We start from the raw sequence: 23,469 nt of genomic DNA, 5'->3' as shown, positions 1-23,469 counted from the left end.
ACTCATGGATGAACTGTACCCTCTCAACTTCAACTTCAGGGCCATGGTTTGGTTGCAAGGATTTGGTAAATTGAAAGAAATCTGCCTCATCAGGACTTGAACCCATGACCTTCCAGCTTGTAGCATAGTGATATAATATATATAGTATATAAAATACACAATCAGTCTTCTAAACTAAGAAGTGAAAACAGTGAAAAATCATGTAAATAAAGCGATATCTGTATTAACTTACTGTCTGTTTAAAGCCAGCAATCTTAACGTGGTGCTGGATAAGTGGTTTGCTTTCTCCAGTGTACTGGCCAGGTATCTCCAGTTCCAAGAAACAGTGTTTGCCTCCCTGGAATTCACTGAGCCAGGGACTGTAGTCCTTCAACTGCACGGGAGGCTTAATATCTTGGATAATATATTTCAGTTTTTCCTTGATAAAGCATATGTCTTTAAGAACTTTCTTATTTCCACATTTGATATTTGACTCTGCTTTTTCCAGCCGTTTTCTGTATTCCTGTATATCTTTAAATAAAGCACCATGTATTTTCCCATAAGAACTTGGAAACAGTTCCTTCATCATTGTATCATACATGTGATGCAGACTGTCACAATTTGGCCTTTTAGCATTTAAGAGCTGTTCAAGCTTCTCCACAAAATGGTAGAGCATTTTACGTGGCTGACCAAGGCACGAAAATGCTCTTAGGAAGATGTCAATCACTGGATCAGTGAACAGTAAACTAGCTAACCTGCAGAAGATAGAAAACCCAGTTATAAATAATACTTGTGTAGACTACAGAGAAAGAGTACTAATATTAGGTTCGTATCTTTATGCTTCAAACCGAGGTCATAACAGCAAGATGGACACAAAGTAATCAGTATCAATTACTGCATTAAACTGAATCAAATACTGACTCCAAGACATTAATATTATTCACAAAACACACTCAAATACTGAGAAACTGATTCTGATTCAACTGGACAACAATCAATCTGAGCTTTAAATTGAACAAACCTCTATCAACACTGCCATGCCACTGAAGGTCACTCTACATCTTCACGTTATCAGACCAGTTAATTTGAAAGCTCTTTATACATTATATTTCATTCAGCTGGAGGTGAGTGTAAAAAGAGGATATACTTTTCTTCCTCGAGCCTTTCAGTCTTTGTGAATATGGCCCTTTTCATTAAAACTAAGTATGACATTTTACTGCATGGTNAAGAAGTGTCAGCACCTGGTGTATTGTTGTGTATGTGAACTGTGTTTTCTTTGCATTCTTCATAAAGAATAAAGTGTCCTCACATGCAAAGTTCAAGTGGTGTATCACTAGATGCTTCTGCCTCTCTGTCTGAGCGAGGCCCGTAAAAAGATCCTGGGATAGTCTCATCTCTACCTTCTGAGGTACAGGAATTTCACCTGTGTTCCTTTGGCAAAGAGCATCAGCAACAGCCGCTGCAGGCGGAAGCCAGGTGAAGGAACAGGAAGGTAAAAGGAGGGGACGACGACAACAAGAAGGTAACACCCAACGCAAAGGGCCTTAAAGCACTAGAAGGTTAGAGTGAGTGGAGCCGAACGCGTGGGGCGGTCATAGCGGGTTCAAACCCGGTGGAGGTCGTGGAATTTTTAAGGGTGGAAAAATTCAGGGAACAAGTCCTCCGGGAGGGACTTTAAGCCGTGAGTCCCGTGTCGTAGCTTTACGGCATGTAAAAGAACCTCATGTCTCAAGGAGACCTCTTGAGCCAAATTGTAAGGACATTTCCCGCCCAACAATAGTCTCTAACACCTCTGGTAGATGGGGGAAGCATCTAGATACCACTGAGCCAGTAGAGGCCGAACGCGCTGGCTGAGTTGGGACTGACGGCACGCACCAGTACCGGTAGGGTATAGAGACTGGTAGAAAATTACAGGGGGATGTACAATAGATCAAACTGGTCGTGGTGCATGGGGAAACCCACCCCCTCCAATAATGATAATAATAATAATAATCTGCTGGGATATACCATGGAATGCCATGTAATCCAGAGAAAATGAACTGACATTTCAGAGGCAGCAGCCTGCTTCATGTTGTCTCTCTGCTTGGCTTACTCTTCAACTCTGAAGATGGTGATTATATTCCTCTAAAATGTCAGCTATCTTTCACATGGCATTATATCCCACAAAAGAGAACTCTTCCTTTCAGCTTTATAGCTTCTATATTGCATCTAAGCACTGCCAAATATTCTGAGATCCATTTTAATCTTACCCTCCCATCTATGCCTAGGTCTCCCAAATGATTTCCTCCCTTCATGTTTCTACCTATAATTTTACATGCATTTCTCATGTCCCCATACAAGCCATATCTGCTGCTGCTCCTCCTATCCTCCTCGATTTGCTCATTCTAAAAATATTTTCTGAACAGTATGAACTATGAAGTTCTTCATTATGCATTTTCTCTATTGTGTTACTTCCTCTTTCTTTGGTTCATACAGTCTTCTAAGTGTTCTGTCCTCAACCAATGTTTTCCACTTAGGATAAATAGATTATGAATCACACCTATACAAAACAACAGGTAAAATTATAGTTCTGTATATTCACATCATTACATTCTTAGAGAGATTGGGAGATAAGTTTCTAAATTGCATGGTAGCAAAGGATTAACTGAATTTAACCTGTCCTTAACTTCTTTGTGTATGTAACTCTGATGTGTTCCAGTCATTCCCAAATATTTGAATTCTGCCATGCTTTTGAGGGGTTTATTAGTTGACTTTATATGATGACAATATGTTGCGCTTCCTTTAAAAATGTCATGCTTTATCATGGTGAACTGAAATTAAGCATGAAATTCTAATGCAGAAATACATCATTAATACACTAATGCTTTAAGTTAAGCACACTACATCACATCATCTTTATCCTCCCTCATTCCCCCACCGGATGGTGGCTTCTACTCTGTAAATTTTATGTTATCATAGGTGCTGCTGTTCCCAGTTTCTGAACTTTTTATCTAAATTTCTGGCTTTGTCAATTACTGCTTTCTGCCCATTCCATAGCACATATTAGAGCTGCTCTACTTACTGATCAACAAGGGCCTTCAAGCTTACATGACCACTCTCTAAGTTGTACTTCTCTCGGCTCAGCTGAAAAGCATAGATGAGGGACTGGGGATATGTCTCAGCTAGACGGAGAATGATGTCATGCAGCACTGGGCCTACAGGAGTGCCAAGACAAGCTAGCAACTGGTTCACCCAGCCCAGGAACATCCATACAGGAACAGCACTGCTCTGTAATAAATGGATAAAAAACAGTTCTAATTCTATTGCAATATAAAAGGAATATAATGGAACAGAGAGATCCCAAAAAACTGCAAAACAACAATTTATATCATGTATTTTAAATCTGTTCTAATATTTTATGCCAAAACACAGATCTCTGAAAAGAGAAACAAAAGCAAAATCCAATGGATATGAAATTTCTGAGAAATACTGCAGAGGTAACAAGAAGGGAGAAGGAACTGGAGACGTTTCACCCACTGACACATACACACAAAACTGAAATGATACTAGAGAAAGGCAGCGGAAATTGAAGCAGAAGCAGTTCCAAGTGCACGCATTTTCAGTTCAATGTGGGACTGCCGTGAATTAAGCCTTTGATTTGTCATATCTGCTTCTTAGTCCACTTTTATAAATAGTCCATATTTATTCTGAATAAAGTATAATTTAGGATACTGAACATTTATTATATGAGCGCCTCTGTGGTCTAGTGGTCAGCATTCCTGGCTACAGATCCAGAGGTCTGCATTCGATTCCAGTGCTACCAGATTTTTTCTGAGAAGTAGTGGGTCTGGAACGGGGTGCACTCAGCCTCGTGATGATAATTGAGGAGCTATTTCAAGGAAATAATAGCTCCGTTCTAGAAAACTGAGATTAACGGCAGTGGGGATTTGTTGCACTGACCACACAACACCCTCTCTCTGCAAAAGTTGGCACTAAATTTCACTGACAAGCAGCAGTCACTTGGTCGGTATAGTTCGCTTGCGGACTAAAATCACAGCATTTGTTTTTGTTTTTCTAATACTTACCTCTTTATGGAATAGTTCAGACAAAGAAGTGTCAAGTCCAGGTAACTGTAAAAGGCATGGGAACAGCTGGCGTGCATCTTTAGACCCATACCTCATTGCTCTCAAGATGGAGGTCACTATGTCAGTGCCAAAGTTATCTTCTCCTGGAAATCAAGAAATACCGTTTTATGAAAATAAGAGTAACTGTAAAATCCTGATTTAGCTTCCCACATTTAGTGATATCGCATTATTTAATGCACAATCTTTCTTACCCTATTCAAAATCCAATATAAATAATATATAATATTCCTATTTTTGGTCAGTTTTAATTTAGTAAATAACCTACAGATCTTGTACCCCAATTTAATGTGACTGTAGTTGTTATTGAAATACCACTGTTTTATTTCACATGTCATCATTTATTCAGAGATTAATTTAACATTATTATGCAACTATCTATCTGCACAGAAAATTTAACTATTTATGTAAAGAAATGTTCATAATTATTTACAGTAAGACACATAAAAAGATTAGAGTTCCTTGTTGTATTTCTGCACAAGACTAATTTGGTGAAAACCTCAATTTAATGTAAGAAAAGCCCATTCATCCTGAGACTTAGTAAACTGGAATTTCATTTTACATGCCTNAGAACTTATTTGTCGCGATATACGCCCGATACGCGAAAATATGTAGTGATACCACCCCTCAGTGTAACTTCTGATGCCAACAGCAGCCACTTTCATTGCCTATTTCTGTTGAGGACTCAAGTGTCTGTCACTTTAAAATCATATCTTGGAAAATACTAAGAGAAAAGTTATGAAAAATAAATTACAAAACCCAGAAGAAATATAATATCTTTACTCTTTAAAATATCTGCACTATCCTTCAGTGTTTGAAGAACATCTACACTATAACAACTTGTTTATAACTTTGAAAAATAAAATAAAATAGTGAATGACATCTACAAAAAAGTAATGGTAAAGCACCCAGTCCACTCACTAAGACATAGGACCATTCTAGAAACATTAAGTGCATAAAACAGCATCTGCTAGCCTCAAGTGAGACAGTCCTGAGTTTAGACTTAGTGAGTGTAGATGACTAGAGCAGATTTGTGTTAAAGCAGACATGGAATAGTGCATAAGGAGAGTTTGCTGCAATGTGCAAGGACAGCAGTGACAGTGCAGTAAAACAGCAGCGCACAGAGACAGGATATCAGCAGGATCTTATGGGGCCACTGGCAATGAGATTATAATCGTTCCAAAATGTGATAAACGTTACAATATTAGGACTACAGCCAAGAATGAAAAATAGTGAGACATGGAACCACAAAATTAATACATGGAGTCAAGAGCTTGACAGTTTCATTTACAAATTAAGGCTCCTTGAATGTACTAACGTGAAGTGTTAGAGTGAGCCCGACAATACTTTGCAACCTGAAGGTACGCCTTGGCAACAGCTTGCTCTGAGTTGCCTCTAGGAGTAACCACCTCTGCTGCTGTCTTCAGACTGCTAAGACCATACTGCTTCAAGTTCTGCATGAGTGTATCTTGGCTGAAACATAACCCATATAATTTTTCTTATGTCTCAAACTGCCTGAATTGTTAGTAGAAAAGCAAACTTATATATAAAAGAAATGATAAGCGGTAAGGACCATTTTTTTGGAGGGGAAGAGCTATAATATTTGCAGCATGGGCCTTAATAACTTCACTATAGTATCAATATTTGCTAGCATTCAAAATGTACAAAAGATTCCAGTTGTGCAACATTAATACTCGTAGAGTAAGTCATTGACAGGGTCCCATATATTTAAAAGAAATAGGTACTCTGTACCCATCATGTGGTGGTCAACAGTTTAAACACATGTTGTTACTTACATGCCACTCTGTGTCGAAGTAAGATAATAACAGACGACTTGTACAGAATAATTTACCATGATTACCCAAATCTAAATCAATTTCTTACTTTGCTTTATTATCTGATAAAAAGCATAATTGTAAAGTAGCATACTGAGAAACTATCTCACTATGATCAATGTCTTTGTTATGAGTAGTCACTAATGTCTAATAGTCTGGTAATGAAACAGAATGTACTCTTTTATTTCCTTTGTAACACTTCAAGATCAAATTGCAATGTACAGCAGTTAAGCTGATATTATATACTTTAAGTATGCATATCTGTTAGTTCATACACATTTACACCATGATGCAGTCACAGTATTTTAATTACAGTTCAATGACTTAACCTAAGTATGGTAAACACCCAGTTATTTAGTATCCAAGCATTCTGAATTCTCATCCAACAGGCTAAAGTTTTAAATATGTGATACGCACATGTTCACCCACCACATGGTAGGTCTCCTGGCTGTCACTAGTAAGAACTGAAGAGAAAATGTGTTGTTTTGATTTTGTGTTGGGTTTCTATAAGGTTTTTATCATGCAACTGGCAGATTCATGTAAATGGAACACTCCATTTCCCACACATCACTAACAACAGGGAGTTCAGTGTACCATTAAACTAAGGGGAGGGGGAAGGTAAAGCTATCCCTGTAACAGGCTGTGGAGGCCCATAGGGTTGTGAGTTGTTAAGGCTCCCACATTTTCTAGACAGTGGAGGCCCATAGGGTTGTGAGATGTTACGGCTCCCACATTTTTTAGACAATCAGTTGAGGCTGTCAGCCTTACACACCGGCTGCCCATTACCGTCAGGAAGATCCCTGGTACTCATTTCTATTAGAGGCAGAGTCAATCTCAGTGCCATTGTGCGCTTGGAAGGATTAGACCAATTGAAAAAACAATGTCCTCATCAGGAATCGAATCTACGACCTTCTGATGTGTAGCACAGTGCTTCAATCAACTACGCTACTATGTGCCCCTTCAAACTACAGTTTAAGTGATAACAATTATGGCACAATATTCAGTAATGACAAATGACAAACTGTACCTGCAATCTGGTGCTCCAATTCTGTCAGCCAATTTCTTTACCTCAGCTGCTGGAAGCTTTGTCAACACACCTGGCTGCTGTTCAAGTTGTTGCAATATTCCTGCTGCCATTACAGAGACATGCTGCAGGGTTTCTGCATGCAGCATAGGATACTGTTCAAATCTTTGATCTTCTACAAACAAATATGAAGGGCAGATATAAGTCCTCTGTTGTAGTTTTTATTTCACTTCATGAACTTCAGTGTAGCTGACATGGCAAAATTCTGTGCAGCAACTTTTCTTTAACCACTCAACAAAAAAATAACTGTGCATAAGGTGCATAAGTCATCCAAAAAGTTGTGACAAAACAGGAGTGAAGGAATAAACTGCCTATAGCAATTCTTGTTTACTTCCTTCTTTGGTCTTAAATTGATCCTGTCATGGATGATGTGATGTTTATATGGGTCACAATTATATATTAAATCAAAGATTAGCGGAATATCCTTGAAGGTTTAAATATCAAGCCTTTCTATGGTGAAGGTTTTAATAGCAGGATTCAAAAGGAGATGTAGCAAATTGATGTTACCTATCACACTCCAAGAGTCTAATCCTAACTTCAGCTTCTCATCAGTTGTGTTCTTAAGCTGTGCTTGAAGCCACTTCGCCTTGCTGTATGCTAAACTGCACTGGAGTTCCATGTCAGTACCACTATTGGACATCTGAAAATTAAAATGTAATTTTAAATCAACCATATTTAGAAATCAGATTATATCATATATTTCATCATACAGTGTGAAATCACATACAAGAGCAATGCATCATAAACTTACACCCTACAAAATATTGTTGGAAACAGAAACATTGCTGTCCTATGGAAAGGACAACAGAAAAGATACTACAAGCGTACTCTGTTGCTGGCAGTATACTAGCCATGCTGTGTGTACTGAACAACAGCAGGCATTTTTTAAAGTTTACTATCCAGTGGCAGAGTGTAGAATTCTCTAGCCAGTATTTGCCTCGTATTTCTATAAACATAACACATTCCACTTTGTCAAGTAATTTTTTTATTAGAGGTTTATAGGACAAAAATTTTCATGGGCAACATATGGCATTTATTAGATGTAAAGTTGGCTAGAAGGAATGCCCTACATAGAAGAACTGAAATTATAAACCTATGGATTGATAACAATCTTTGCACAAATTCTGAGAAGAGTGATGTATTATTACATCACTCAGCATATCAGATTCATATATACCAGTGTAAGAAATGCATTAAAAAAAGGTAAAGCTACCCCTGTAACAAGCCATGGAGGCTGATAGAGTTGTGAGATACTGAGGGTCCCACATTATCTAGACAATTGGCTCATAGATGGTTGTGAGGTTGTCAGCCTTACACGCTGGCCACATTTTACACCCCCCCCCGCAGGAAGATTCCTGGTACTCATTTCTGTTAGAGACTGAGTCAACCCCAGAGCCATATTACAGCTGGAAGGATTAGGTGAATTGACAAAAAAAATCCACCTCATCAGTACTCAAACCTTCCAGCTTGTAGCATAGTGCCTCAACCAATTATGCTACCACGTGCCCCATAAGAAATGCATTATAGGACTCAAAGTATTAAGCGGACTATATGAACTACATATCCATCACAACTGTATGAAAGGGATTACCTTCTCTCGTGCTTCACGCAAATACTTCCTTGCAATGTAGAAGTTTTCCTGGTAGAGTGCTGAATCTACCATGGCTAGCTCCGTACGGCTCAGAGCATTTGATGCACCTGTATTCTCCAGCATCTGGTCAATCCGATTAGTGAATTTCTNAAGCAGACATGGAATAGTGCATAAGGAGAGTTTGCTGCAATGTGCAAGGACAGCAGTGACAGTGCAGTAAAACAGCAGCGCACAGAGACAGGATATCAGCAGGATCTTATGGGGCCACTGGCAATGAGATTATAATCGTTCCAAAATGTGATAAACGTTACAATATTAGGACTACAGCCAAGAATGAAAAATAGTGAGACATGGAACCACAAAATTAATACATGGAGTCAAGAGCTTGACAGTTTCATTTACAAATTAAGGCTCCTTGAATGTACTAACGTGAAGTGTTAGAGTGAGCCCGACAATACTTTGCAACCTGAAGGTACGCCTTGGCAACAGCTTGCTCTGAGTTGCCTCTAGGAGTAACCACCTCTGCTGCTGTCTTCAGACTGCTAAGACCATACTGCTTCAAGTTCTGCATGAGTGTATCTTGGCTGAAACATAACCCATATAATTTTTCTTATGTCTCAAACTGCCTGAATTGTTAGTAGAAAAGCAAACTTATATATAAAAGAAATGATAAGCGGTAAGGACCATTTTTTTGGAGGGGAAGAGCTATAATATTTGCAGCATGGGCCTTAATAACTTCACTATAGTATCAATATTTGCTAGCATTCAAAATGTACAAAAGATTCCAGTTGTGCAACATTAATACTCGTAGAGTAAGTCATTGACAGGGTCCCATATATTTAAAAGAAATAGGTACTCTGTACCCATCATGTGGTGGTCAACAGTTTAAACACATGTTGTTACTTACATGCCACTCTGTGTCGAAGTAAGATAATAACAGACGACTTGTACAGAATAATTTACCATGATTACCCAAATCTAAATCAATTTCTTACTTTGCTTTATTATCTGATAAAAAGCATAATTGTAAAGTAGCATACTGAGAAACTATCTCACTATGATCAATGTCTTTGTTATGAGTAGTCACTAATGTCTAATAGTCTGGTAATGAAACAGAATGTACTCTTTTATTTCCTTTGTAACACTTCAAGATCAAATTGCAATGTACAGCAGTTAAGCTGATATTATATACTTTAAGTATGCATATCTGTTAGTTCATACACATTTACACCATGATGCAGTCACAGTATTTTAATTACAGTTCAATGACTTAACCTAAGTATGGTAAACACCCAGTTATTTAGTATCCAAGCATTCTGAATTCTCATCCAACAGGCTAAAGTTTTAAATATGTGATACGCACATGTTCACCCACCACATGGTAGGTCTCCTGGCTGTCACTAGTAAGAACTGAAGAGAAAATGTGTTGTTTTGATTTTGTGTTGGGTTTCTATAAGGTTTTTATCATGCAACTGGCAGATTCATGTAAATGGAACACTCCATTTCCCACACATCACTAACAACAGGGAGTTCAGTGTACCATTAAACTAAGGGGAGGGGGAAGGTAAAGCTATCCCTGTAACAGGCTGTGGAGGCCCATAGGGTTGTGAGTTGTTAAGGCTCCCACATTTTCTAGACAGTGGAGGCCCATAGGGTTGTGAGATGTTACGGCTCCCACATTTTTTAGACAATCAGTTGAGGCTGTCAGCCTTACACACCGGCTGCCCATTACCGTCAGGAAGATCCCTGGTACTCATTTCTATTAGAGGCAGAGTCAATCTCAGTGCCATTGTGCGCTTGGAAGGATTAGACCAATTGAAAAAACAATGTCCTCATCAGGAATCGAATCTACGACCTTCTGATGTGTAGCACAGTGCTTCAATCAACTACGCTACTATGTGCCCCTTCAAACTACAGTTTAAGTGATAACAATTATGGCACAATATTCAGTAATGACAAATGACAAACTGTACCTGCAATCTGGTGCTCCAATTCTGTCAGCCAATTTCTTTACCTCAGCTGCTGGAAGCTTTGTCAACACACCTGGCTGCTGTTCAAGTTGTTGCAATATTCCTGCTGCCATTACAGAGACATGCTGCAGGGTTTCTGCATGCAGCATAGGATACTGTTCAAATCTTTGATCTTCTACAAACAAATATGAAGGGCAGATATAAGTCCTCTGTTGTAGTTTTTATTTCACTTCATGAACTTCAGTGTAGCTGACATGGCAAAATTCTGTCCAGCAACTTTTCTTTAACCACTCAACAAAAAAATAACTGTGCATAAGGTGCATAAGTCATCCAAAAAGTTGTGACAAAACAGGAGTGAAGGAATAAACTGCCTATAGCAATTCTTGTTTACTTCCTTCTTTGGTCTTAAATTGATCCTGTCATGGATGATGTGATGTTTATATGGGTCACAATTATATATTAAATCAAAGATTAGCGGAATATCCTTGAAGGTTTAAATATCAAGCCTTTCTATGGTGAAGGTTTTAATAGCAGGATTCAAAAGGAGATGTAGCAAATTGATGTTACCTATCACACTCCAAGAGTCTAATCCTAACTTCAGCTTCTCATCAGTTGTGTTCTTAAGCTGTGCTTGAAGCCACTTCGCCTTGCTGTATGCTAAACTGCACTGGAGTTCCATGTCAGTACCACTATTGGACATCTGAAAATTAAAATGTCATTTTAAATCAACCATATTTAGAAATCAGATTATATCATATATTTCATCATACAGTGTGAAATCACATACAAGGGCAATGCATCATAAACTTACACCCTACAAAATATTGTTGGAAACAGAAACATTGCTGTCCTATGGAAAGGACAACAGAAAAGATACTACAAGCGTACTCTGTTGCTGGCAGTATACTAGCCATGCTGTGTGTACTGAACAACAGCAGGCATTTTTTAAAGTTTACTATCCAGTGGCAGAGTGTAGAATTCTCTAGCCAGTATTTGCCTCGTATTTCTATAAACATAACACATTCCACTTTGTCAAGTAATTTTTTTATTAGAGGTTTATAGGACAAAAATTTTCATGGGCAACATATGGCATTTATTAGATGTAAAGTTGGCTAGAAGGAATGCCCTACATAGAAGAACTGAAATTATAAACCTATGGATTGATAACAATCTTTGCACAAATTCTGAGAAGAGTGATGTATTATTACATCACTCAGCATATCAGATTCATATATACCAGTGTAAGAAATGCATTAAAAAAAGGTAAAGCTACCCCTGTAACAAGCCATGGAGGCTGATAGAGTTGTGAGATACTGAGGGTCCCACATTATCTAGACAATTGGCTCACAGATGGTTGTGAGGTTGTCAGCCTTACACGCTGGCCACCTTTTACCCCCCCCCCCCCCGCAGGAAGATTCCTGGTATTCATTTCTGTTAGAGACTGAGTCAACCCCAGAGCCATAGTGTGGCTGCAAGGATTAGGTGAACTGAAAAAAAAAAAAAATCCACCTCATCAGGACTCAAACCTTCCAGCTTGTAGTATAGTGCCTCAACCAATTACGCTACCACGTGCCCCATAAGAAATGCATTATAGGACTCAAAGTATTAAGCGGACTATATGAACTACATATCCATCACAACTGTGTGAAAGGGATTACCTTCTCTCGTGCTTCACGCAAATACTTCCTTGCAATGTAGAAGTTTTCCTGGTAGAGTGCTGAATCTACCATGGCTAGCTCCGTACGGCTCAGAGCATTTGATGCACCTGTATTCTCCAGCATCTGGTCAATCCGATTAGTGAATTTCTTCCTAATGCAAGAAAATAATACTGCTGACGCATACATACTGATACAAGATACACAGTGCTACTTTCACATAATCGTTTCATTCAGAATAACTTTACAATTGCTTTAATATTTCCCAAAATTAAATGACAGAAGCATAAACACAAATGGATCACTTCTCAACCTTTCCCAGTTGAGGGGACACCAGAATTCAGACCAGTATTAAACAGTATGCCAGATCATGTATTATTACAAATATTTTTGTGTATAAATGTATCAATTTCATTATGCTTTTATTTATTTATATTTTTTTATTCATACTGTTTCAAGAAAAATTTAATTTAAATATTAAGTCTGAAAATGATCATTCCAAATAAGTAAATGTGTAACAAATAAGAAAAATGATAAAAAAAATACTAGCAGCTCAACAAAAAACAGAAACATGAGCACATGTGAACAACAGTTAACAAGTGTTTTATTTATTTATTTATGGTTTATTTAATGATGTGGTTAGTAGCTCAGGCTATATAGCATTGTAGGATAGGATGATTGGTGGGTTCAAAATTGGAAAGAATACGAAAGGACGTAGTCATGGCATAACTCACATTTGTTTGGGGGGGGGGCAGAAGAGAACTATGCCAAACCTGCAAGGATATCCAGTCCCCAGGTGATCAAATGTAATCAAATGCTATCCACTCAACCACTGTGCTTGGCAGTCTCACAACTGTTACAACTCTTTGTGAACAATTGTTAAATCTGTATAAATACATATGAATTTCAAATGTCATGACACACTGACAGAGATACATTGCACTCTCCAATACAAGAGCTGGTACCAACCTACCATGCTTCAAGATGTCATAACCCAGAATACCATAGTATGACCATAAGGGTTTGGTGCTATGCATAAAATTTATATTTTAATTTGGTTGAAACACAGAAGTGACCCAAAAAAATGTACTACATATTTACATAAATACACTGAAACGTCATTACAACAAACTCCACCGAACCATAAAAATGTATCTATTCAGATGAAAATTTTGTTATAATTAAAATCAGTGATAAATATTATCATTATCATTAAATTCATCTTTGTCTCCTTATTTTTCAGATGTCTCCACTGCTGATGGTCATACTGGTATGACATACTCCCTTCCAGTCACATCTATCTTCCTACAAACATCCCCAAGTAGTTTCACTCCTCTGTTCCCCTCTATTTCCAACATCTCTCTTAACCTCATCCTCTGCTTCTTACCACTTCACAATGACAAGATTGTCTGGGCTTCAGATAGGGCTGAACAATGCAAGTTCCATACAAGTCTGTCAAGGAACACAGTGTCTTTTCTCAAGTGAACTGTGCTCTACCGTCATCTTAAAGGATATACAAAAATAAGTAGCCATTGGTCCCTCTACTTAAGAAACTGAAGGAATCTATAAAACCCATAAGAATTACCTACATACTGGTAAGTTGCCAATTCTACATTACCTATATATTGACAACTCCACAACTTTTATTAATATTACACTAATTATTTTACCTGTACATCGCTCTAATGTCCCAACGAAGCAAAGAGTCAAAGGCACTGGGAACATTCTTGTTCCACCTTTTTACAAGCTCTTTTGCTAATAATTCTTGCTTTGAGTGTTCACCATTTGTGGCAAATGCCAGGCAGGCCTGAAACACAGTTAGTACAAAATACATTTAAAAATGTTTAAACTTATGTGTCCAGTTTAACTTACCATAGTTTATACAGGTGGCACATATTGTTTAGATGGCTTCTGTTATTTCATATTCATATTCATATTCATTTGGAAAAGCATGAAGGAAGCAGTGAGAATTCATGCCATATTCATTTGAGAATTGTGAGCAACTTCAAGCACATCACACCAACAGTCTACAAACTGACAATGATGCTAGTACAGAAACAAATGATCAACTGCTGAGAAATATAGATATAATGTAACAGAGTGTTATTATTTCACTTCACATACAGTGAAGACCACAAAATCAATATTCTGTTAATGATACCTGCTTGCATAACTGAAAGCATTTATTTCATGGCAGACCAAATTCTAGAAATACATTTACAAGAAGAAGGGTTCAATCTATATCGGGGTTAATAGTTTAGCTATTTATGTATTAAATTCTATAATCTGCTTTCTTTGTTCTGAAAGTGAGTGTCACTGAGCAAACATTACTCAATAACTTGGTAATTTTATTATCTCTGATTCAGTCATACTGAAAGCATTTCTTTCATGGCAGACCAAATTCTAGAAACACATTTACAAGAAGAAGAGTTCACTGTGTATGGGAGTGTGTAGTTTAGATATTTATGTATTAAATTCTGTAATTTGCTTTCTTTGTTCTGAAAGTGAGTGTCATTTGCTCAAACATTTCTCTATAACTGGGCCACTTTATTATCTCTGATTCAGTCGTGGGTTTCAGTGCTTCATATATGTGGACTAATTATGTAAATCTGTTCATACAGCTTAATTACACTCCCTCAAAGCTTCTTGACTACAAGAAAAAAAAAGAATGTAGCATAACAAAACAGTTTTAATAAGCAAATAATTAACACCTTGCAAATTTTTTACACAGTCTCATGTGCAACACTATGTTCTATAAAATTTATTAAAAGTTATTCACTTTAAAAGTTTAAGAGTCCTTCACTACATATTTTGACCAATGTGGTCATCATCAGGTGTTAAAATTATTGAGCGAGGAAACTGCTGTCTTCTCTTGTTGCTTACGTTGTTAATATATAAGCCCTCTCAATGTGCATATGTGTTTGAGTTGGTGAGTTGTGTTCTCTCCTGTTGTGTGTTGTGCTGTGTGTCTTGTTCTCGAAAGCAATCGAGAACATGACATGCAGAACTGGTAAGCAATATATACAAAATATCATGCCTAACAAGGCAGGCAAGTCCTACTTGTACAGCCACAGAACAAGAAGTGATACATAGTATGATAATCATGAATACAGTTAAAAAGGTTATATAAATTTCCAAACAAATTCACCTGATCAACAACCTTAAACATTCCTGAGTATAACCAATGTGGCAAATCAAAACAACAGAAATACCTTGTTACATATGGGGTCAGCAAATTACATTACCATTATTAAGCAATAGCTAACAACAGATGCACCCTTATTTCTGGCATTCCAGCTGGCACAAATCCAAACCCAAATTTTGAAATCAACATGCAGCGAGCCCAAAATGGAGTTTTACGTGCCCTCACATTGAGCATCAGAGAAAGAGACGGTGATCCAACACCGTACTGCCCAACAGCCATCCATTCAAAGCAGACACATGAGATAGGACTGGCAGAGAGCACAGATATGAAAGTGATATGTTAAGGAGTTGGGGGAAGGGAATATAATGTCATGATGAGTTGTGGAGTATAAGAATAAGGTACAGTGGACCATACCATGAGCCAAATGAGCTGTGTGCTCAGTTTCATGAATATTTAACCATTAAAGATCACATGGTCCTTCAACCAACTGTCATGACTGACCACAATGGTTCAAATACATTTTAATGTTTCTTGCCTTTTTGGTTATACAAAGTTTCATAAAAATCCACTGACAGCTTGGTTGCAGACAAACAATTGGAAAGCAACCCTTCCAATATGGCATTTCTTGGGTATTTACTTTACTCTTGTAATCTGATAACTGTACTTTTAAAGGTGCAGGCCATAGGACTCAATGAATTAAGTTATTCATTTGTATTCAAATTTATAATTTAATAATAAATATCACAAAAATTAAATTCACAGTTCATGACCAATATAAACACATAATTTTTCTACTAGGAAGCTACTAAATAAATTACTTATATTTGGAAGATATGTCAACTTCCCATAATATATTCAAGTAATACTCCTCTGCTGCTTGCACATTCCTCAAATGAAGGGAGTATTACACAGATAACACTCTCAATGATTTTCTTCCAGAAGGAAAAAATTATTTAATCCAGTAAATGCACAAACCTTTAACTCTGCAGTCTTTTGGAGGTCCAGAAGTTGCTTAGTGCGCAAGTTATGTGAAGAAGGGTTCAGTGCTGCCCAACTATCAAGAAACATTGTCAAACTATGTTCTACTTGGTGCTGGGCTTGATCTAATTTATCCTGTATAAGAAATATTGCAGCCAGTTCCTCACAGTAGTGACTTGAAAGGTAATCACTCTTATCTCTGTCTCTCAACCATCTGTCAACTTGCTGAAGGAACTGTTCCCTTTTGCTGTCAACGCCTTTGTCCAACATCATTTGAATTTCAGACAAAAGTATCTGAGGAAGCAGCTTTTCCTGTAACCTTAAAAAAACAAAGAAATCCATGAGTAGCACATAATCAAATTAAGAATAAGCTTATTATAATCTGCAATAACAAACTTATTCTTAAATATTTAAGTTCAATATCACAGTCTGAAAAATTATGAAGTTGGGATGTGAGAGATAAATTAGGTGAACAAAATCAGCCTAGCATGTACCAACTTTGAGCCTGAAAGCCCAAATAATTGTCACCTTTGTCTGACCCATTAACTTTATCCAGGAAGCTTTGCTCTCTGACAATTAACATATGGTTTCGTGGCCAGGCAGTGTGCCTTTAAACAGAATAAAAGGTGTCATAAGACATTACAGTAAAACTTAACGATTACAACTGCTGAGTGCCAAGATTGAAGGCTATGACCATTTACTCCTCAGTTCTTTATAACGCATGAATATCATATGACACATCCTCATCCTTAGAGCTGGCACACAAAATAGTTGATGCCCCAGCTATAATTCCAATTGGATACCTCCCAAATACAAATCTGACATATTCGTACTACCAATGATCCAGTCCAGACAGTGGCTCCAATGGATTCTCATACAGGACACATAAAATTTTACTTTATATTATACATATTTCTTTGACACAAAAAGCTGATTTTGAGAAAATGACCATCAATTCCAAATTTGTACTAAGTAATAAGACTTTCCTATACTAACTAGATGGAAGTGAAAATGTAGTGTAAATTTCAAAATTTAGTTTAAAATTCAATACATGAAAGTGTGACACAAATGTAGATTTAACATACTATGCCGAACAGAAAGTAGATATAGGAAAATGCACTTATCTCAGATGACAGTTCTACGTATTTCATTCACAATTTCTGAATCAGTGGAAAGCTAGAAGTTCAGTGGGTGAATAACAGGATCTCTCATGAGCCCTTCCAGCCAAATGCCAGGATCATACTTCAAATTATGGCAAAAACACTTCCTCCATATCATTTTCAGTTCATTATTCACTATAAGCCTACCTTTCAATCCTATACAGTCTGAAATGTTGACGTCATTAAATAAACTATAAATAAAATGGGTGGACAATTATTAGGTGCTCTCTTAATTTACCTATTGACAATTCTACATCCTATCAACTTATCTGTTTAACTGAATATTATCTGGTATTTAAACACAGTAAAGTGTAATGCAAAAAGCATCTAATTGGCTTTAATATCTACTGGTAAAAAGTCTCTAAATTATCCACTCCATGGTCTAAACACACTACATATTACAAAGCACAACATTAACTTGCTGGTCAAAATAAGGCCAAATCCATAAATGATTGACTGTCTTTCTTTTGTACTTTCTAAACTCACCATTCATCTGTCCACAACTGATCCAAGTTGTTCTCAACCTGCCTTCTCACTTGATTGTTCAATCCTTTCCAATCTGACAGGTGGGCCAGGCACTGCAACAAAACACTTCTGATACATGAAAAGAAACAGAAAATGCAGTTCTGTGAACTGATAAAATGGACAGGCAGACACATAAAAACAGATCAAGTCCATAAATACTTTTGGAAAACAAAATTACAAATTAAGAATATACCTTATACAGTGCTTCATAATAGTAGTCACTCAAACCGTCTTGATCATCCATAGAAGAGAGTGCAGCCTCATATTCCATTCTGGCTTTATCCCAATGGCCTGATGTTTCCCACTTTAGGGCCTTATGGACATTCTCTCCACAGTTGAGATACTTGTGAAATATTCCTCGAACCACATCCCATTCATCCATATGTTTATACAGGCTAGATTCATGTAAAAACACAAAATGTTACACCAACACCAAATTCTTCCACAGGGTGAAATAACAACACTGTTGATATAAGATATTTGTGACATGAATCTATAGAATGCTGTATTCTGGGATTTCAAGTTGTATAGACTGGTAGATGTTTACTGATGTTCTAGAGAAATGTATTGCCTCCGTCTATGGGGTAGACTCTGAAGATGATGGCAGCAGGTTCCTCCAAAATGTTGGCAAACATCTACCAAATTGTATGGTGTCCCAATCAAGAAGAGAGTATCCTTCATAGTCCTCCCATGGGAACTTCAAATCTGACTTAATACGGTTTTGATCTAATATTTTTTAGTAGGAGCTAAGAAAATGTCCCATATTTCACAATTTTCCTATGCACATTAAAGTTTTATCAATACAGTTTTTACACATTAAATTGCCCATGTGTAGGAACTGGAGTATTTTGGGGTTGGTACTGGCTAGGATATGGGGGCAAGGTGTACTGTTATGAGTAATAATCATCTTTAAGTTTTGCCTAGACCCCAATCACAACATTACTGTGAAGAACCAGCCCATGAAAAGTAATAAGCATGTTAGCAATAGTACATAGATAAGTCAATAAGTAAGTTACAAATGGATATAGAACTTAAACAAATAAGAGTACTGATTTGAAAAATGCTTTTATTTCTCAACATAATCTCCCTGTATATTGAGGCACTTGTCCCATCATTGCACAAGCCCCTGAAAACCAGCAGCATGAAATTCTTTGAACTGCTGTCGGAACCAGGCGGTGACTTCACTTTCTACAGCTTCATTGCCAGGAAAATGTTCAGCCAAAAGATGATGATGTTTAAGAGGGCCGAACAAATTGAAGTCGCATGACAGGTTNCCTGGGTCCGACAGCAGCCCAAAGAATTTTATGCTGCTGGTTTTCAGGGGCTTGTGAAACGATGGGACAAGTGCCTCAATGTACAGGGAGATTATGTCAAGAAATAAAAGCATTTTTCAAATTGGTACTCTTATTTGTTTAAGTTCTATATCCATTTCTAACTTACTTATTGACTTACCCTCATACTAAAGCACAATAGGTCATGCTGCAAGTGTCAGTTTACTAAGAGAGAAATTTCAAATTAATTAAAAGTTTCATATAAGTACTGAAAACCTCTATAAAATATATGCATACACAAAGTATTCCTGAACTGTCTGGAAACACCATCCATGGTACATATTTAAACATACTCTCTTGCTCAGTTCCAGTTCACAGCTACTTACTCAGCCAGTGAAAGCCAAAGAATTTCTTCAGTGGATGGTTCAAATGTCTTGGAGCGCTTGGAAGACCCAGCTTCACTAACAGTATCCTTCTGTATTAATATCTCCTCTAATGACAGGCAGCCCAAAGCCAGTAATCCACTAAACCGTGATACTACAACAGTAAGAATTACATGACTCAGGATACATACAATAAACGGAACAATGCTGTATAATGTACTTTGTTTCCAAATGCAGCCAAATACATATGCACAATCTATGCTAAGAGTTGTTATAGTTATATGTTATAAACTTAAAAGATGTCATGTAGAAAAAATTGAGGAAATTCAATTCTCAGCTCTTTCACACAAAATACCAGACTGCTAGAATTCTTTTCTGTAAGAAATACACCTACTTTTTTTTTAACATTTGAAGAACGCAAAAAGAAAATTATTTCACTTTGTAGTAATAAAAAATTGGAAACACTTATAAACGTTGATATAACTTTAACACATTATTCCAACATTTATATTTTAAAATTCTGTGTTCGTCAGTTTGAAACAGCATGCTGCTTACTGGGTTAAATCAGCACTTCACTGCATAGAAAGAGGATTAACACACTGATAATACAAAAATAAGAAGCCAATAAATGTAAATAAAAGTCTTTTGTTCTAATGAAAGATACATTATTTGGTGATAAAAAATCAACTGTCAGGGTTATTCAGTAGATGATTCTGATCATAAATGAAGGCTAGCATACAGAAAATAAGTGAATCCCAAGAAAATCTCTTGTAGCAAAACTGTTTCAGCAAAGGTCACAATCCAAAATTCACACAAAATGGCAAGTTCAACTGAAGGTCTATCAAATTGGTAATACTGTATTCGATATCTTGCAGAACTTGTTTATCATTTTATACAGATATATGCAATAAGGTATTAAATATGATTTCACAGACCACCAAGTGCATATTTTCTTGTAAATTTAGGACATATTTCAGTCACATAGTGTCATCATCAGGTACACATGATCACTGTGACTGCTATACTGCTTCACTGTACTGTAATACTATATAGGCCTTGAGACCTATGTAGGTAGTGTTACAGTAGGATGATGGCCCCGTCTGCAGAAACATGTAGTGAATTTACATGAAAACATGGACTAAGTGGTGATTCAACCAATAATCTGCGAAGGTACAATGAAGACTCTATATATCGAGGTATCAAGTTGGAAAACGCTAGCCACTGCATAGTGTTGCAGCACTTCTGAAATACAACAAAATTCCTACTATATATTTATCGCAAACTTCCTTCAATATTAACATTTTAAATCATAATCAATGGAAAAGTGTCAAAATACCTGTCGTAATGTCCTCTGCCTGCAGTGTAATATATCTGCTATGACACAGAGCAATTTCCATCACAGCGCCCATAACCATAGTTGTATAGTCCTTGGTAGTGCTCACAATGCTTCCCATTGCTTTCTGAACTTTCTGTGTATAGACCTCCTTCTCATCATATAGCTCTCCCAACAAGCCATCAAACAGCAACACAAATAAGTGGCGAGCAACTGCTGCATCCCGCTACAAACACATGTGGAAATAGAACAAACACTATATAACAGACAAAATATTCAAAATATGTCAATACTATAATTAATAAAAAACACCACCAAAAATGTAATTTCACATTACAATTACACACCTGTGAAGCTGTTTATATCCTCAACATGAATTCCTTTATGTTTAAAGTCCAGGAATTTGAAAACAATTTAAAACTCTTTCCAGGTTCATATTTCTTCAGCGGAGAAATGGAAAGCGACATTAAAAGGTTTTCACTACTATATTTTATGAGTATACTATAATATCTGGGGCACGAAGTAGCATAGTTGCTTGAGGCACTATGCTACAAGCCGGAAGGTAGTAGGTTCAAGTCCCGATGAGGTAATTGGATTTTTTCAGTTGACCTAATCCTTCCAGCTGCACTAGACCCTGGGGTTTACTCAGCCTCTAACAGAAATGAGTACCAGGAATTAATTAAATAATTTTCCTGGGGAGTAAAGCGCGGCCAGTGTGTAAGGCTGACAACTTTACTGCCATCTTTGAGCCTATTGTCTAGACAGTGTGGGAGCCTCAACATCTCACAACCCTATGGGCCATCATGGCCTGTAACAGAGATAGCTTTACTTATTATAATATCTGGATCTCTGAATTATTCTTTTCCATAAGAAGGTTCTTGGCCTAAAATCCTTTCTTCGCTCTTGGTGCAGCCAAATCACATGTTAGTACAAAATCATCAGATTCATCATTTCTTAATTTATGTGGCAGCACTGATTCAGCTGCACAGGCCATACAGTATCAAATGAAATGGGAAGATAGCAATGAACTGAGTAGAACAATTTTGGAAAAAGGAGGTCATGGTCTATTTGAAGGTACAATCCTAGCCTTCACCTGGACAGCCTGAGTAAAACCACAGAAGACACCTACCAGGATAGACAGTATTGTGAATGAGATTCAAACTTGAGTACCCCCTAAATTAGTAGGCTACAGTGTGACTGTTAAACCAGCTGGCTCCTAAATCACTGCAGTTTGATTCCTGATAGTACTGATTCAACACTTAAGCAATGAATCAATCTCTTTGATTCCTGAGACAATATCTGATTGAAGAATAGTCAAACTCGAAATGTGCAGTGGATTATGCTCTCTTCTCTGCAAAAACAAGCTGTCATGAAATTAGATTGTCACAATATACTACCACAGAAGCAAAGCATTAGAGACTGCGCATGCTCTGTAACTTCATGTGTTAATGCTGGAGGAAAACCCTTGAGCAACACAGCAAAAGGGTTGGCATTTCTTAACGGCATAATTTTTGTGTTCACTTCACAGATTCTATTTCAGCAATCTCTTTTCCATATTAATAATTTGTAATGAAGTAATGAATATAAGCAAAATAAGTACTAAGCACTCAGGCAGAATTGTTACCTTGGCAAGTTCTTGCATTGGTTTGATAATAGCTGAATAGGATATTTCAATGTCTGGGAAATCCCCAGAGCGATATTCACGGAAAGATGCTATATTTGCTTCAAGGCGGCGACCTCTTTCTTGTTCTAGCTCTTGTTGCCTAGCTGAGCGTTGAATTTCCCGACTAGCATGAAAGATCCGCTTTTGATCATCACGACGCAGAAACCTTCGATGCAAATTTGGAGCCAAACGATCAGAGCGACTATCCACTGCAGAAAGAATACAGCTTCTCATTAGTTCATTACAGGAATGAACTGAGATAACAAATTCATATAAACAAATCAGAAACAAGACATAGTACTTCAATATTTAACGTTTCAAGCTTTCAGAGTGAATAAATGTGGTAAAATCTTCTAGGATGATCAGCTGCATCAGCGTTGAGTAAAAATCCAATATTTCAGAATCTTCCTCATCAGGGTCTGTGTGGTCAGTGACTGTACATTGCTAATATAAACATGAGTCTGTCACTTCAAAGCCTGATTCTACTGGTGTACTATGTGGCAAAAGAGGCAGGGGAAAATTATGCGGTCACCCATCCAACTCTAACCCATCACCATGTCACTTTACCTGTTGTCCCTGTCTGGAAACTACTGACTAACATATCACCATGCCACTTAACCTGGTTTCCCTGTTCATCAATTATTGGCAAGAGGAAGGTATCTGTAAGGCAAATGTCTGGTGTGCGCTAGTGAACAGAAATAATAGATCCATTTGTCTTCATATAAAGAAAATTAACAGTAACATGTATTTGGGCATGTTAGAAAATTATGTTTTTT

General features: G+C 37.2%; 1 protein-coding gene across 1 annotated transcript in view; it reads right to left on the bottom strand.

The window, feature by feature from the left end:
* LOC111873877 (DNA-dependent protein kinase catalytic subunit) overlaps nucleotides 1–23,469 on the bottom strand; it is an 86,909-nt gene that overhangs the window by 11,268 nt on the left and 52,172 nt on the right. Inside the window, exons 35-48 of the mRNA XM_023868935.2 lie at nucleotides 22,655–22,902; nucleotides 21,034–21,256; nucleotides 19,701–19,851; nucleotides 18,237–18,438; nucleotides 18,005–18,096; nucleotides 16,356–16,677; nucleotides 13,906–14,042; nucleotides 12,239–12,389; nucleotides 11,148–11,280; nucleotides 10,584–10,755; nucleotides 9,040–9,194; nucleotides 4,044–4,186; nucleotides 3,041–3,246; nucleotides 233–734 (exon numbers count right to left, since the gene is read on the bottom strand). Coding sequence (XP_023724703.1) covers nucleotides 233–734; nucleotides 3,041–3,246; nucleotides 4,044–4,186; nucleotides 9,040–9,194; nucleotides 10,584–10,755; nucleotides 11,148–11,280; nucleotides 12,239–12,389; nucleotides 13,906–14,042; nucleotides 16,356–16,677; nucleotides 18,005–18,096; nucleotides 18,237–18,438; nucleotides 19,701–19,851; nucleotides 21,034–21,256; nucleotides 22,655–22,902 — 2,837 coding nt within the window. The remainder of the gene's footprint in view (nucleotides 1–232; nucleotides 735–3,040; nucleotides 3,247–4,043; nucleotides 4,187–9,039; nucleotides 9,195–10,583; nucleotides 10,756–11,147; nucleotides 11,281–12,238; nucleotides 12,390–13,905; nucleotides 14,043–16,355; nucleotides 16,678–18,004; nucleotides 18,097–18,236; nucleotides 18,439–19,700; nucleotides 19,852–21,033; nucleotides 21,257–22,654; nucleotides 22,903–23,469) is intronic.

This window comes from Cryptotermes secundus, unplaced genomic scaffold (genome assembly GCF_002891405.2).
Source record: "Cryptotermes secundus unplaced genomic scaffold, Csec_1.0 scaffold459, whole genome shotgun sequence".
Taxonomy (NCBI): domain Eukaryota; kingdom Metazoa; phylum Arthropoda; class Insecta; order Blattodea; family Kalotermitidae; genus Cryptotermes; species Cryptotermes secundus.
The sequence above is the reverse complement of the archived record's forward strand: the minus strand, read 5'-3'. Positions and strand labels throughout refer to the sequence as shown.